This window comes from Vipera berus (genome assembly GCF_964194415.1).
Source record: "Vipera berus genome assembly, chromosome: 1".
Lineage (NCBI taxonomy): Eukaryota > Metazoa > Chordata > Lepidosauria > Squamata > Viperidae > Vipera > Vipera berus.
In genome coordinates this window covers 320370397-320387369 of record NC_138202.1, presented here as the reverse complement: position 1 = coordinate 320387369, position 16973 = coordinate 320370397, and the positions used below count along the sequence as shown (strand labels likewise).

The 16973-nt window shown below is 39.1% G+C and overlaps 1 protein-coding gene across 2 annotated transcripts in view; it reads left to right on the top strand.

The window, feature by feature from the left end:
- The window catches only part of PPP2R5D (protein phosphatase 2 regulatory subunit B'delta), a 58405-nt gene that overhangs the window by 18750 nt on the left and 22682 nt on the right, over positions 1-16973 (top strand). For both annotated transcript variants that reach the window (XM_081326110.1, XM_081326111.1), the window contains exons 3-10: positions 2194-2392; positions 3866-4065; positions 5943-6053; positions 7816-7908; positions 9549-9679; positions 10696-10755; positions 11042-11150; positions 16393-16446. In XM_081326110.1, coding sequence (XP_081182236.1) covers positions 2194-2392; positions 3866-4065; positions 5943-6053; positions 7816-7908; positions 9549-9679; positions 10696-10755; positions 11042-11150; positions 16393-16446 — 957 coding nt within the window. The remainder of the gene's footprint in view (positions 1-2193; positions 2393-3865; positions 4066-5942; positions 6054-7815; positions 7909-9548; positions 9680-10695; positions 10756-11041; positions 11151-16392; positions 16447-16973) is intronic.

The following is a 16973-nucleotide window of genomic DNA, read 5'->3' as shown; positions in this document are numbered from 1 at the left end:
GCCTGTAAAGTTAATTTTGCAGCTCTCTTGCAGTCATATTAGTCAAATGTCAGAATTTGGGCCTCTACTTCAGATCCAGTGCTGGTTGTGCCACCATTTTGATTTAGGAGTGCTACCTCAGTCATTGTGTCACAGCCAGCCATTACAATTCCACAGTGCCAGCCCAAGTCAACTCTGCTGCCCTGCACTTTGCCAGCCCATCCTCCCTAAATGACCTTCAACTGTTTGTTCTTCTCTTTGCTGATAAGGTGCACCTGGCCCAGCCCTATGAAAGACAATTGCTGGCCACACCAGGCCTTCTGCTGTTCCCCATATTATACACCCATGCAGTCTTCTTTGTGATGCTTTGAAGGCCTCAGAAACCTCGTGAAGCACCACAAAGAGGCGGTACACAATTTGGAGAAGTACATGCAGCTTGGTGAAGGTCTGTTGGGGTGGCAGGGCCAGTGGAGTGCAGAGCAGCAAAAGTGGCTAAGCTTTGCTCTGGGATGGCTGGCTTGAGGTGGCACTCTTTGTTAGCACTGGAATTGAAATAAAGGCCTCAGGATGGCAGCAAATGGCTGAGATTGCTGAAAGCTCTGGACCTCTGCCTCAGCCCCAGTGCTGCTGCCATTGCCACCAAGGAGTGCTGCTATGTAGGGTGATCAAAAGGGCAGAGATGAGGGGGGAGTTCAAAAGGAGGCAGTCTCCTACCTTATTAGGCTCAGGGCTGGGACAGATGAAGCTAGGAATGGCTTGGATTGGGATTGGTCCTCACCTAACAACTGCTCACGTTTGATTAATTATGGCAAGAGAGACTGTAATTATGGCAAGAGAGACTGCCAGGATTGTTCTTGTTATGTGGTGTGATCACGTGATGATGTGATTTATGACCACATTGCTTAGCAACTGAAATTTTGGTCCTAATCACCGTTGTTAGCTGAGGACTGCGTGAATAGAAGAAAAAGGTGATTTTCATGTGAGAAGCAGTGGTCAGACGGATTTTACTACAAATCACAGATTCTTTGATTGACCCTAGACCAGGGGTGTGAAACTGCTGGCCTGCGGGCTGGACGCATTATGCGGAAGTTGCGCCCACCCCATTGCCAGCAATGGCAAAACCGTCCCGATATGTTGTGTGACGTCACGTGTTTGACGTCTGCCCTAGACTGTTCCTACATTTTTCACATATGTCTATCTACGTGAGTTGTAGTTTTGTACATCTCACAATTGCAGTATAAAACAAGTAAGCTGGGAAATTTGTCTTTGATTTAGAATCTTTCTAGTATGATTGCTTGAACTATGAAAAGAGAAATGAATACATATATAAACAGAAGACATACTTAATAATACCAATACTATCTGGACTGGGCCTCTGAGCAGTGTTGCCATCTAGATAGGAATAATACTGAGCCCTTTTGGGGGTTGGTAAAATTAGTACTGTATTGTAGGCACTATATATATCTAAAATTAAAACAACTCCAAAGTTGAGCTGACCTCTCCTCAAAGAAGAATACATAAGAAAGATACATAAGAATACAATCCAGCCGAAGCCACCTTTTAGTAAATATGTGTGTGAGAGACACAGCTATATATGTGCTTATAAATGTATTTTTTCTATATATCTGCTAGAAACTACATTAAAAACTGGCAGCGCTAGGCAAAAAGCCCCTGCTAGTTAAATTTAGTTATCGATATGCTGCAATTCAGTAACACAATATAACAATAACACAAATCAAATATACAGCACCAGGGAATTATGGCTTAACTGTCAGTTTATGGGGTGGATCACAGCTCTCAAATCAAGCTTGAAGTGGTTCCCTGTGGAAACCAGATCTTAATGGCTTTTCCAAATGCCAACAGGGCCGATGCTGATGTAATCTTAGGGAATGCTGTTACACAGAAGGAGATAATAATTGAGAGACACATCTTCATGTCTGCAGAAGTTAATGCGCTCTTAGAGGGACCTGAGCCCTCCCTTCCAGATTTATTTTATCAGCAATGGGTGTTTCTGAAAGGCACTACTCCATACTGTGTGAGGACCTTCCAGTGGATCATTCTCCAGGAGATTTAATTCCAGGCTTTGAACCCCAAGTGGCTACTCCTGGATGTTCCACAAAGTAAATAGTTTTGAAATCGTAGTGATATAATTTGGATATTTTTTTTAAAAAATGTACAGGTTAAAGAAAGCCTGCATTCTGTGTTTTTCTTCAGATCCAGCAGCAACAGCAGCAGCAACAGCAGCAGCAGACCTCAAATAAGCGTCCCAGCAACAGTACCCCTCCACCGACCCAGCTGAATAAGATCAAGTACTCGGGGGGACCCCAGATTGTAAAGAAAGAACGACGGCAAAGTTCCTCTCGTTTCAACTTAAGCAAAAACCGGGAGCTTCAGAAGCTTCCTGCCCTTAAAGGTGAGAACAGATCTTCTGGGCAATGGCAATGGGTTGTTAGGAAGATTTCAGCAGAGAGACAAATGGCTTTAACAGCCATGCTAATTTGAGTGGTTGCAGTAAGAAAGGGAAATACTTCTTAAGTCTGGCAAGATACCACATTGCATTAAATTTTCCAGGGATCTCTCATTTAGAAGATATAAATAATTGTAGTTATTCTCTCATGAGGTTAAGGAATTTACAAGCAGGGCATGGATGAGACAATCGGTCACAAAGCTGAGGTTATGAAGTTGTTAAGATAAGGTTTAAGGTTTAAATCCCCAGTCAGTAATGCAGCTCATTGCATGATTTGGGGTCAGACATTCTTAGTCCATTGTTTTCACAAAGTTATGAGGATAAAATGAGGGGAATTTCCTATATGGATCACTTCAAGCTCATAAGGAAAAGGATGGTCATAAATAGACTATATTATGGATTAGCCAGATTCCATACTCAGCACTGGTTGCTTCCATATATTTGCTGAGAAATAAAGTAGTAAAGTGTGTGAAAGATTTGGATGTCAGAGACATTTTGTTTTGGGAAATCCCTGGAAATCTCTATGCAGAAGATACTAGGACCTTGAATGGAGATGTCTCATGCCTGGGATGTCATACGGGTTTTGTATTTGCAGGGCATCATATTCCCAAACAGGAGACAGACTGTAATGCCTAGTTGTATAAAAGTGACTAAATACTTCTAAGAGGTAGACCACATAGCTCACAGGAACTTCATAAAGATTGCTTAGTATTTTGTGTGAGCTCTTAGTGCGGAGGTTCTGTATCTTCTGCAAGTATAATTTCCTTGCCATGAGTTCATTTGGTTTATCTGAAAGATCATTTTCACAACCAGAATACTGAGTCCATGCCAGTGTTATCTGATGATTGTGAAAGAAATCACAAATAGTACTGCTTTAATTATTTACTAAGATTTAAGGTATGGTTCTGAAGGAAACACGGAAGATTTAAGGTGTGGTTCTGAAGGAAATTCATGGAGGATAGGGAAATGAATTGAAAGAGAACTATTGAAAAAATTGTTGATTAGACAGATGGACAATTGAACTGACTTGAGAGAACAGCTCTTTTGATGAGAAATAGAACAGATAAGTGATACATTTATTATTTGAAGCATTACAATTGTTTTATTTGCTCTTGCTACTATTAGCTTATATTTCATGGCTGTTTAGCCTATTTTTTCAAGACTATTTATTTCTCTGTTAGATAAGAGAGGAGCTGGGTGTAGGAGACAAAACTTAAATTCCCACATGGTTGATAACTGAAGAGCAATATGAACATCTATCACAACAGTATTGTCAGTGAGCCTGTGGAAAACAGAAGAGACCTTATAATGGTACAAGGAAGGAGGAAAAAAAGCTGGTGTGTGGTCTATTTGGATATTGGAACATCAACATACTTAGAGCAGAAAGGAAATATTTTTGCCTTTTATCTTCTCCCTCAGATGCTCCTCCTCATGAACGGGAAGACCTCTTCATACAGAAGTTACGACAGTGCTGTGTCCTCTTTGACTTTGTTTCTGATCCACTCAGTGACTTGAAATTCAAAGAGGTCAAACGAGCAGGACTCAATGAAATGGTGGAATATATTACTCATAATCGGGATGTTGTCACAGAAGCTATTTATCCTGAAGCAGTTATCATGGTACATATTGATTTACTTCTGGCTGCTATTCCTAGTAAAGCAGCTTAAAAGAGGGATGGGCAACTTTTTTTCAACTTGAGGATACCACTGTGCTTTCTGATTTAAGGCACCTAAAACAGATAAAACAGATGCAATAAAAGATGATAAGGGACCAAAAACTAAGACTTATAAGAACAAGCTAAGGGAACTGGATAGCTAAGTTTTGAGAACAAATATAATAGCATGTAATAATAACTTGGGAATCTAAAAATACTTGGCAAGTTCTTGAAGGACTGTTACCCAGAAAGAGGCCAAATCTGTTCATCCCAAACCACAGGACAAGATCTTGAATTACAGGAAGGTGGTTATCAGTTGAAAAATAAGAAATTCTTAACAGTAATAACAATTCAATATGAGAAGTAGTGAACTACCGTTTTCTTGATGTGTTCAAGCAGAAGCTAAGCAGAACTTTCATTGGGAAGCTTTAATTTGGATTTCTATGGTAAAAGGGAAGATATTGATGGCATAATGGCCCTCTCCTGTTTTAATTCTGTGAGGTCCAAAAACTTATGTTCTGGTGGTTCATTTTAGCTCTTTTTATCTGGCTTTTTGAAGTGTGAAAAGAAAATAACCCCCCTTTCCACTTCTGACTTCTGGGCAGGGAGATATGAAATGGTATTGCAGCTAAGTTTGGTTGAATGAAGTTATAGTGCTTCTTTGATGCTGTTTCTTATAATAGTTGTCAGATACTTCTGAAATAAGAAATTCTGAGCATTAGAAAATTCTCTGTTTGGCATAGAGCATCATACAGATGGTCCTCAAATTACAGTCATTTGCAATACATTTATGTCCATTTGAAATGACAACAACGCTGAAAAAAGTGACTTACAACCAGTCCTCTCACTTCTATTTGAGTGCTTGGCAATTGGTATGTACTTATTATGGTTGCAATACCCCAGGGTCATGTGATCGCCATTTGCAACCTTCTCAGCCTGCTTCGGACCAGCAAAGTCAATGGGGAAAGCCAGCTTTGCTTAAGGACTGCCTGATTCAATTAACAACTGCAGTGATTTATTTAATAATCATGTCCTAAAAGATCATAAAATCAGGTGTCACTCGCTTAACTGCCTTGCTTAGCAACGGAAATTCTGGTCCCGATAGTGATCATAAGTTGAGAACTATCTGTATTCTGCTATATGTCAGTGAGAAATCATCGTATTGGGCAGAAGAATGGACAATTTATGGTATCCGTAGTGGGACAGATTTTAGGAAATCAGTGCAGTAAATAATTTTAGCCTCTTCAGTTTAAACCTCACTGGAGGGTTGTCTTTTAGACCAAAGTCTCTCAACTTGGCAACTTGAAGATATGTGGGCTTCACCTCCCAGAATTCCCTGGCCAGCTATATTGGCTGGAGAATTCTGGGAGTCCACAAACCTTCAAGTTGACATGGTTGAGAAACCCTGTTTTAGATATTAATGGATGCTACTTCTGTTCACTTGACTGGATTTTTTAAAATTTTTATTCTTACTCAGATGATGTCACTACTTCCAATGGTCAAACTTAGCAATGTTGAAAAACTGCAAAATGCCAGGGAGAAACAACTTGGATAGCAGGCAACTCCAAATGGCTTGATGTGCCTTAGTAGCGTGAGAGATGGGTACACAGTAAGGCTTAAAAATAAATAGCAGTAAATCATGGAACACTGAGAAGAATGTCTCTCATTATAGACTTAGAAGCTTTTTGTATTTTTAATCAAGCTTTCTCCTTCCTGGAACTGGGGAGAGTGTGTGCCTCTGGAGAAAATTAATATTTGGTTAGCAATTTCCTAATAAGGGATTGCACTGAGTCATTGAGTCAGTCTGCAGAAACATCTCAATTTTATTGTCACATTTCTCAGTTTTCAGTGAATCTCTTCCGGACACTTCCACCATCATCTAATCCTACAGGAGCAGAATTTGATCCTGAAGAAGATGAACCTACGCTAGAAGCTGCTTGGCCTCATCTCCAGGTATTAAAATAGTTTTTTTGCTATGTTACTGTTTTTTCTCCTAATGGAAATGTATAAGCAACAACTTGAGCTAGAAATTTGATGTTTAGAAAAGTTGCTAGCTCATATGAATTTAAACCACAATGGTCAATCTGAAGATTGCCTCATATTGCTGGCCTTCTACCCAAGTGTTTTGGCCTTTTTGCCCAGGAACGGCCAAGTTTTTCAATACGTTTATGCCCATTTATTTGAGATTAGCTGTTAGCTTACAAAAAGCTATTCACCTTACTTTAGACCTATCTGCTTCTTGGATCAGTTGAGAACTAGCTTAGATAAGAAACTATGCAGTTTTATTCCGTCAGCTGTGGTGTAGCATCAATTTAGTTCTAAAAGGAGAGGATAGACCGTGTTACAATCAATATGGAAGATAGACCATGTCACAATCAATATTATTTGTTGGATTTATAAAGCTGCCAAATCAAGGCACTCTGGGGAACATGCAGAATTTAAAAAGTGTATTTGCATACTTTTAGCAGCAAACATATTTTATTAGGAGTATATCTTAAAGAAAGAATAAAAATCCTTCATTATATTTGTTAAAGAGAACCAGACCTTTATAAAACACTGTATAAAAATGCAACTAAAAATTAAACATATTATACAATGTATGGGAGGAAAAATACAGATAAATCTTAGCTCCCCAGCCAGGATCACAAATTATAAAGATGCTAAAGAAATTGCAAGTTATAATACATATTGTAAGGATGTTCCTGCCTTTTTTATGGCTCATGAAGATACATTCTAATAATAATTGGTGAAAATTGGTGGCATCATTTTTAGTACTTAATACTGAATCAACTGAATTTACTCAAACATACTGAGGGGGAAAAAGGGATGCCCTGCCCATGGATGTGATTCAGCTTTACTAATTTTTACTAAATCACCCAACCCACTGCAGTTCCCTCCCCACCCAAAAATTCCTCAGACCTGCTTGGGGGAGTGGAGAAAATACTTTAATAATTGTCATAAGAACTAGTCACTCAGTACTTTTGTCCTGTACTTTTGGCTATTTAGGGAGGTAGAACTGTGATTGTCACAAAAACTGGTCAAGCTATACATACCGTAGGTTTTTTCTTCTAAAAAGATAAAGTTTTTCTAGGGTGTAATTTAGAAAGTGTAATTGGAAAGTGTAAATTGGAAAGTGTAAATTAGTTCCGAAAGGAGAATCGTGACTCCATAATGGATTAATGTTGTATACTTACATCTTCAGCCTAAATCAAGAGACCTTCTTAAGCACACACCACTTAGGCATTTGTTCAGGGAAGGTTTTCCATTTTCAGATGCAATTATCTTTGTACTATGGAAACACAACTCTCAGGGCTTCGACTAGAGACAATGAATATCCATTGATATGAGGTAGAATACGACTTTTATACTGAATCCAAAATTCTGTCAGATACTCTTGGGTGGGTCCTAGTACCTGAACTTTGATTTTGATATCTCATTTGCTAACTGAAAAATTGATGACAAGCAGCAAATCCCCAAGCTGCCTTAATCTGATTTAAAAAGCAAGGATGGACAGATGGTTAATACTTAGATGGGAGACCACCAGGAAATCTCAAGGCTAGTCTGGAAAGTTGAGAAAATATCCTAGAAAATAGCAAATCTCTTCAAGAAAACAAAACAAATGCCTCTGTGAAGTACACATGAATCAAACTCACAAGTCATACTTGACATGAAAAAGATATTGTAAAAATCCCTTTTGTGTCTCATTCCTTTTTAGCTGGTATATGAATTCTTTCTGAGGTTCTTAGAGTCTCCAGACTTTCAACCAAACATAGCCAAGAAATATATTGACCAGAAGTTTGTATTGTCAGTAAGTAATCATCATTTCCTTCTTCCTTTTAACTCCAATTTATTTTGCACCACAATTGAAATAGAAGTGGTGAGGAGAGTGCAGAGAAGCAGGCAGAAACTCTCTTGGGAATCCTATAGCAGATAATTTTGTAGCTACCGATCCTATAGCAGATAATTTTTGGATTATACGGCTGAGTTGCTTATTTTTCAGTTTAGCAATAATTGATATAAAAATGTAGGTCCTCCATGATTATTTTCTTTTGTTCTTTGTTTTACAAGTAATTTACCTTGATAGTGATATGTATTGTTTCCTAATTATTTTTGTTGTTGCACAGTCAACTAAATGTTTAGACTGGATTGCTCATTTTTATCCACTTATTAAGTCCTTCCCAAGAACCTGGGATAGGCAGATATTGTTGCTTGATTTTCTAATTATAATTGGTGTATCATTATTATTATTTAATTAAACTTGTATGCTGCCTTAAGTTGTTTATGACAAAGAAATTACAATAAAACCAATACAAGTTTAAAAGGTTATAATTTTTCTTGTTAAATGAACTCTCTCCCAGCATAACATGATTCAGTGTATTTTAAATTTTACCCAAACTGGGAAAAATGGTTTAAATTAATGAAATAATTACCAACAAAATATGTGTACTTATTTAAAAAATCTGTGAAAATATAACTATAAATTCATTTGTCTTTCCAGAGGGCAAGTGAATGCAGATTGCCTGTGAGAATACAATTGTGAAATTATATAAAAATATAGTTATATAACAGGGACGCGGTGGCTCAGTGGGTTAGGACGCTGAGCTTGTCGATCAGAAGGTCGGCAGTTTGGCGGGTCGAATCCCGAGTGCCGCGTAACAGAGTGAGCGCCTGTTACTCGTCCCAGCTTCTGCCCACCTAGCAGTTCGAAAGCACGTAAAAATGCAAGTAGAAAAATAGGGACCACTATGGTGGGAAGGTAACAGCGTTCCGTGCGCCTTTGGCGTCTAGTCATGCCGGCCACATGACCACGGAGACGTCCTCGGACAAGCGCTGGCTCTTCGGCTATGAAACGGAGATGAGCACCGGCCCCTAGAGTCGGAAACGACTAGCACGCATGTGCGGGGGAACCTTTACCTTTACCTTATAGTTATATAAAAAAAACTTTTCTTAATTGTTTGAGCTGTTTGTGAATGAAAATATCTGAATTTTGATCTGTAGGGTTCTTCTTTATTGTTTTAACGTTTTCCTGTTTTATATGGTTTTTTAATTGTATGACTGTAAGCCACTTAGAGTCATCTCTGTGAGATGGGTGGCAAGTCTAATAAAAAATAAATAATAAAAAATAGATGATTATTTTGTCATAAGAAAAGGACAAAGGAAGCTAGAGATACAAGAGACTTGTTGATGTATTTCTCAATTTGTGATCCATCAGAGTTTTAAGTAAAGTTACTTCATAAGAGTTGCAGTGTGTGCACTATTGGAGTCTTTTGAAAAGTTTCACAGCTAGTTTTCTGGATAGTTTACGAAACTTCATGGGGCTAAAGATGTTGCTGCCTCCTTACGTTGGCACCTTTCAGCTGTGTTTATCTATGGATTGTTAACCCAGCACAAGATGAGTAGTCTGGAGTAGGCTGGGATAATGGATTTTATTCAATCCTCCTTTTGCAGTTGCTGGACTTATTTGATAGTGAAGATCCCAGAGAACGAGACTTTCTGAAGACAATTTTGCATAGGATTTATGGGAAGTTTTTGGGCCTCCGTGCATATATAAGGAGGCAAATAAACAACATATTTTATAGGTAAGTAGTAATAATAGATAATCATTTACTTACTAATTAGATTAAACATCTATCTAGAATGAGAGGGTGAGTTAAATTTATTTGGGATCCTTTTTAATTAGCTCCATAAGTTAAATGAGAAGGTAAAAACCTGTTGAATAAGCTGACCTTTGGTAGGGATAAGCAAACTGAAATTCCCATAGCCCTGTGTTATTGGTTATTCTGGCTGTATTGGGGGATGAAGGAATAAGTTACTTATGCCTAGAGAAATGTGGCAATATAATTTTTAAATAGAATTTTTTAAAAAAGCATACTGACACCCGCCAGGAATGATGTAGTCTAGTTTGTGGGAATTGGTTGGGGCAGTGTAATTTTAAATTGGATACAGAATCATATACCAAATAAGTCTTTCATCTTGAGGTAACATTCGCTTTTGTTGTCTATTTATATACTGCATTTCTGTTCAAAAGATAGCTTCTCATCCTTATGTGAGATTTTACCGATTTTCAATCATCAACTTTCAGTTATAGGAGTAACCGAGCTCTTGAACCATCTTATGGGATCATATGATAGGACCCTAAAGTTGTTCACCTATATTCCTGTAAGAGCAGATAAGTGAAAAAAGTGTCACTTACTTCACTTACTGTATGGAGCATCTTCTTAGAAAAATCTCTAAATCACAGCTTCAAATAAAAAATCTTCAAATAGTTGGGCAGAACTTGACACAAGAGTGAGGAGCGGAGCTAGATTTTATTAGAGTTCAGCTTTTCAAAGTTCAGTGCATTTTCCATCGCCCCACCTGGTTCTTTTTGCCCCTTTTAACATCCTGTCTCTGGGTCTTCTTGTCTTAATTCCTTGTCTAAACATAAACACGTCCTTATATATCTCTGCATTGGAAACATAAGGAAGTCAGCAGATGTATGCACGTGTATTTATGCAATTTGGGTTTTCTGCACTAGAAAATGAGAATCATATCTACTGTATTTCCCTGAAACCTGCTTCTTAGTAGCCTAACACATGCCTCCTCTATATTCCAGGTTTATTTATGAGACAGAACATCACAATGGGATTGCAGAATTGCTAGAGATTTTAGGAAGGTAAGATAACTCTGTGTTACTCTATTTTTTATCAGTACTTTTTTTTGTAATTTTATGATTACTGCCAGGCAGTTATGTGAGTTTTCTGTTTTTCATGCTGCAAGAGTCTCTCCCTCCTGCACACCATGAATAATGCCCGGAATTCTTGGGGAATTGTGTATATATTTTCTATAGGATATCCTAATGATGAGGCAAGAGCATGGTGGGAGTTGGGAACAGTTGCTAATAGGTACATATACACAGTTGCACACAAGCCCTTGATATTCATGATTCTTTCCTTTCTCAGTATAATCAATGGATTTGCTTTGCCCTTGAAAGAAGAGCACAAAATGTTCCTCATCCGGGTCTTGTTACCATTACACAAAGTGAAATCTTTGAGTGTCTATCACCCTCAGGTAAGGCATTACATTCTGTAAGTGCTCTGAAATGACAGGTAGATTTGGTCCTGTTTGCCTGTCTTTAAGTTTTGGAAGCATTGTTTCTAAACCTTTTGGGCTTTCTGTAAAGTAGCAGTTTGAACTTTGTCCAGAACATCTGCTTTTGTTTTTCCAAAACAAAAGCCGAACTTCCTCAGGCTCTCCAGGTGGCTTGTCAACTCCTAATGTTATTTCAGTTGATGTGATTACATTAGAACTGTAAGATGAGACCTGTTGGATTAGATCAGACATGTCAAACACAAGGCCCGGGGGCCGGATCCGGCCCGTGAAGTGGTTTCACGTGGCCCGCAAAGCCATCCTGGAAACAGTGAGGGAACGGCCCCCACTGCCTTGGCTCTGGCCCAGAGACCCTCCTTCTGCCAGAGACCCTCAGATCTGTCCCACTCCTGCCCAAGGCACCCATAGGCACCCTTGATGCGAACGATGTAGAGCTGGCCACGCCCACCCAGCAGGCCATACACACTCTAGCCACGCCCATCCAGTAGGCCACGCCCACCCAGGCCATACCCACCCGGCCCCCTGAGGGCAACTGCAATGCCGATGCGGCCCTCAATGAAATTGAGTTTGACACCCCTGAATTAGATTAAAGGTCTATCTAAGTGCTATCTTGCTTCCCATTAGAAAAATATATGCATTCATTCTACAGATGCCATATAATCTTGATAACTGGTAGATATTTTTTATCCTTACACTTCATGGATTTATTTAACTTTTTTTATAGATGTAAGTCAATGTCTGTTATTCTGACACTGGATTCCGTACTTTGGGTCCAGACCTAATCTTTAGTAAACATAAGAACTATCTAAAAGAATGACCATGATCCAGTGATATGTCTCCTGAAGGTGGAAGGCAGAGATTTTCTTTGAATTTTTAATATTAGTTACTTCTTGGCTGCTCTAAAGGATCCTCAAACTTTCTGATCCTCAAACTTTTTATTGGCAATGGTTGAGAGTGATCTACATCAGATCTGGGATCTATTAATGTATATGATTAATAGATCCAAAAGTATTAGGTTAACAGATGTTTAGCAGTCAATGTCAATAAATAATTAATACAAAGTCAATCATAGGAGATAATTTTTTTAAAAAAAATCTTTCAATTTTATCTGTTGAATGATGAGAACTTCAACAATTGTACAGGTGAAACTCGAAAAATTAGAATATCGTGCAAAAGTTCATTTATTTCAGTAATGCAACTTAAAAGGGGAAACTAATATATGAGATAGACTCATTACATGCAAAGCAAGATAGTTCAAGCCGTGATTTGTCATAATTGTGATGATTATGGCTTACAGCTCATGAAAACCCCAAATCCACAATCTCAGAAAATTAGAATATTGTGAAAAGGTGCAATATTCTAGGCTCAAAGTGTCCCACTCTAATCAGTTAATTAAGCCATAACACCTGCAAAGGGTTCCTGAGCCTTTAAATGGTCTCTCAGTCTGGTTCAGTAGGAATCACAATCATGGGAAAGACTGCTGACCTGACAGTTGTGCAGAAAAGCATCATTGACACCCTCCATAAGGAGGGAAAGCCTCAAAAGGTAATTGCAAAAGAAGTTGGATGTTCCCAAAGTGCTGTATCAAAGCACATTAATAGAAAGTTATGTGGAAGGGAAAAGTGTGGAAGAAAAAGGTGCACAAGCTGCAGGGATGACCGCAGCCTGGAGAGGATTGTCAGGAAAAGGCCATTCAAAAGTGTTGGGGACTTTCACAAGGAGTGGACTGAGGCTGGAGTCAGTGCATCAAGAGCCACCACACACAGACGAATCCTGGACATGGGCTTCAAATGTTGTATTCCTCTTGTCAAGCCGCACCTGAACAACAAACAACGTCAGAAGCGTCTTACCTGGGCTAAAGAAAAAAAGACCTGGTCTGTTGCTCAGTGGTCCAAAGTCCTCTTTTCTGATGAGAGCAACTTTTGCATCTCATTTGGAAACCAAGGACCCAGAGTCTGGAGAAAGAATGGAGAGGCACACACTGAAAGATGCTTGAAGTCCAGTGTGAAGTTTCCACAGTCTGTGTTGATTTGGGGAGCCATGTCATCAGCTGGTCTTGGTCCACTGTGCTTCATTAAGTCCAGGGTCAACGCAGCCGTCTACCAGGAGATTTTGGAGCACTTCATGCTTCTTTCCACAGACGAGCTTTATGGGGATGCTGACTTCATTTTCCAGCAGGACTTGGCACCTGCCCACACTGCCAAAAGCACCAAAACCTGGTTCAATGACCGTGGGATTACTGTACTTGATTGGCCAGCAAACTCGCCTGACCTGAACCCCATAGAGAATCTATGGGGCATTGCCAAGAGAAAGATGAGAGACATGAGACCGAACAATGCAGAAGAGCTGAAGGCTGCTATTGAAGCATCCTGGTCTTCCACAACACCTCAGCAGTGCCACAGGCTGATAACTTCCATGCCACGCCACATTGAGGCAGTAATTGCTGCAAAAGGGGCCCAAACCAAGTACTGAGTACATATGCATGCTTATACTTTTCAGATGTCCGATATTATTCTATGTACACTCCTTGTTTTATTGATTGCATGTAATATTCTAATTTTCTGAGATTGTGGATTTGGGGTTTTCATGAGCTGTAAGCCATAATCATCACAATTATGACAAATCACGGCTTGAACTATCTTGCTTTGCATGTAATGAGTCTATCTCATATATTAGTTTCCCCTTTTAAGTTGCATTACTGAAATAAATGAACTTTTACACGATATTCTAATTTTTCGAGTTTCACCTGTATGATCTCTGTCTTATTTTGGATTACCCTGGCTTAACAGAGAAGCAAGACCAGATTCTTTATGGCTGGAACCACATTCAGAACCTTACTGCTGAGAAGACTATGATAGTATAGTTTAATTTAACAATTTAGAAGCTGTGCAATTCCACAAGACTCTGGGCAACTTTACAACAAAAAACACTAATAAAAGAACATAGATCATAGACGACTGGGGGTAAACATTACAGATAAAACATTCTATAAGAGGTCAACATTTACCCACCTCAGGGCCTGGGAGAATAACCTGGTTTTCAGAAAATTCCTGAATATTATTGGAATGGGAATAATATGGATCTCTGGAGGGGGGAGTGCTGTTCTGGCAAGTAGGTGCTGTAATGCACATTTCAAAAGTCCTACTAAATGACATTGTTTAATCAAAAGGACCTGGAGGAAGCCCACTCTAGCTGACCTTACAGAACAGGTGGAATCTCTTGGAGATACGTAATTGTTTAAATGACCAGGCCTTATGCTGTGAAGGGCTTTTACAGCTGAAACCAAATGGTAATCAGTGCAGCTTCAGGAGCAGTGACATCCTATACTGCCCTTGCTGCCACAATTTAGACCACAGGTGTCAAACCCGTTCACGTCACATGATGTATTGTGACATATTGCAGCATTTTTTTGCCTTTGCGGAGCTGGGGTGGGCGTGGCCTGTTTGTGATGCATCCAGCCTGTGGGTCACCAGTTTGAAACCCTTGATTTAAACCATCTGTAGCTTGCAAGTGAACTTTGAGGACAGCCCAACCTAGAGTGTATTGCAATAATCCATTCATGACTAGGGCATGAATGACCCTTTGGAAGGCCTTGTGAGCCAACAATGAATGCAATTGGTGACACTATATGATTTTGTCAACCCTCTTTGGGTCAGGGTTGTTACTTATTCTTCAAGCAGAAGCTCTGAGCCCAAAAAGACTCCCAGATTGTTCCCTAGTCTTAAATGGGTAATTGCTACCCCCTCCAAGACTAGAGATAGAAAGTTTCCCAGACCAGGGACTGGAAACTACAGATGGTCAAATATCCATAATCATTTGGTCTTGTTAGGATTAAGCTTGAGTTTGTACTTTTACATCCAGACTTGCATATCATCTAAAGAGTGGAATAGGGCATCCACAGCATCACCTGACAAAGATTGAGTTGCCTTGAACTGGGCAAATGCAAAAAGGGCAAAGAAATAATGATGTTTTGCTGGCCTTATTGTCATAATATAATATAATCCTGAATCATATTTATTCCTTATCTTCCTCCAGTGGAACTCCAGGCATCTTTTTGACTGTTTGGAGCTTCTCAGAAAAATAAGGGCATTATAGGATCAGTTTAGAGGGAGACACTGCAATAATGCAATCCAAGGCCTCTGTTGTCAGCCTATTCAAGACTGTGGCCTAAAGCCTTGGCAAAACTACCTATCCAGTCCTGTGGGAAACCCCCAAGTTCCCTATGGAATCCAAGATGATTTGTTAAGCTGTCAGTCTAATTGACCCTGTCTGATCAAACTTCTTTTAGTAAGCTGCAATATGTATTTTTCTAAAGTACTGTGTCCTTTTTCTCCTCCAAACCCATCCACCCACCATATCATCCTTTTGAACATTGTCCACCTCGTTAGCCAAAAAATTAATTAGTTCCCAGATTAAATGCCAAAATTATTCTTAGTACAGAACCGTCTCCAATTGCTTATCCATCTGGCTATAAATGCAGGCCTTCTGAAAAACAGTCAGTGGCTGGATAACTAACCCAGAGAATTCTCAACTATTTCAGAGCTGGTAAGCAATCAGGCTTCTACCTTGAGGCCAAACAGGCTGCAATCCAAGGAGCCTTGGTGGAGCAGTGGGCTAATGCCTCCTTAAGTAACACCAGCTGCCTGCAGTTAGTGCAGGTTCGCATCCCACCAGGCTCAAGGTTGACTCAGCCTTCCATCCTTCCGAGGTAGGTAAAATGAGGACCCAGATTGTTGGGGGCAATAAGCTGACTTTGTAATAATGCCACTGGGGGGGGCGCGAAAGCCCTAATAAGCAGGCATATACACAGAATGAAGGCTATTGCTAAGCACATTGGTTTGTGCTTAAATTGTAAGCTGCCCTGAGTCTTCGGAGAAGGGCGGGATATAAATGGGATTAAAAAAAAAGTGGTTTGGAGGAAGGAGCAGAAGTAAAAATAGAGAAATCTACTTTGCTGGTGTTTCCCATTGCACCTACTTCTTTCTTCTGCTGGATAGGTTTTATGCAGAAATGAGATCCAGGTAAATGTATATAGAATTGCAGCCTTAGCGGGCTAGGAGACATAGGATTGCTAGGAACAGATTTAATTTGTAGTTTAACACACACAAAAAATTATAAATAACATATATTTATATCACAATACTTATAAGTTGTCCCTGGCCATTCATTTTCACAATACTTGAATACTGTGTTCTTTCTGCAGTTGGCATATTGTGTTGTGCAGTTCTTGGAAAAAGACAGCAGTCTGACTGAACCGGTAAGCTTTTCTGTGTGATGCTGAGATGGTTGTAATATTATACTTTGTAGATTTTAATGGATATTCAGGAAAATACAGTTCAGAAAAAATTATATAAATTAATGTTATTTTTTTAAAAATTTTCCATTAATGAATAATAGAATGGAACACTTTGGAAACAGGCACGAAGGTCCTATCTACTTCTTGAAGCCGCTTCTTGAGACATTTGTCTGTTTTTCAAAATTTCTGAAAGTTTTATTAAAACAATTTCTTTGAAATAAGTATTTGATGTATAATCTTTCTGTATTATTTGGCTTAATGGTTCTACACCTGCTGTTTTGTTAGGGTGTTTTTTTTTTGCTAATCTTTAATCGTTTGATATCACTGTTTTTAATATGTTGCTTTTTAGAAATTCTAAGCATAAGTGACAGAAAAAAGCAAATATTTTGTACATAGTTAAATTAGTTCTTTGATGATCAGGCAAAAATCATTTCCAAAATTATCAATTAATATTTGACTAACAAATTCATGCACAATTTTGTTCCATT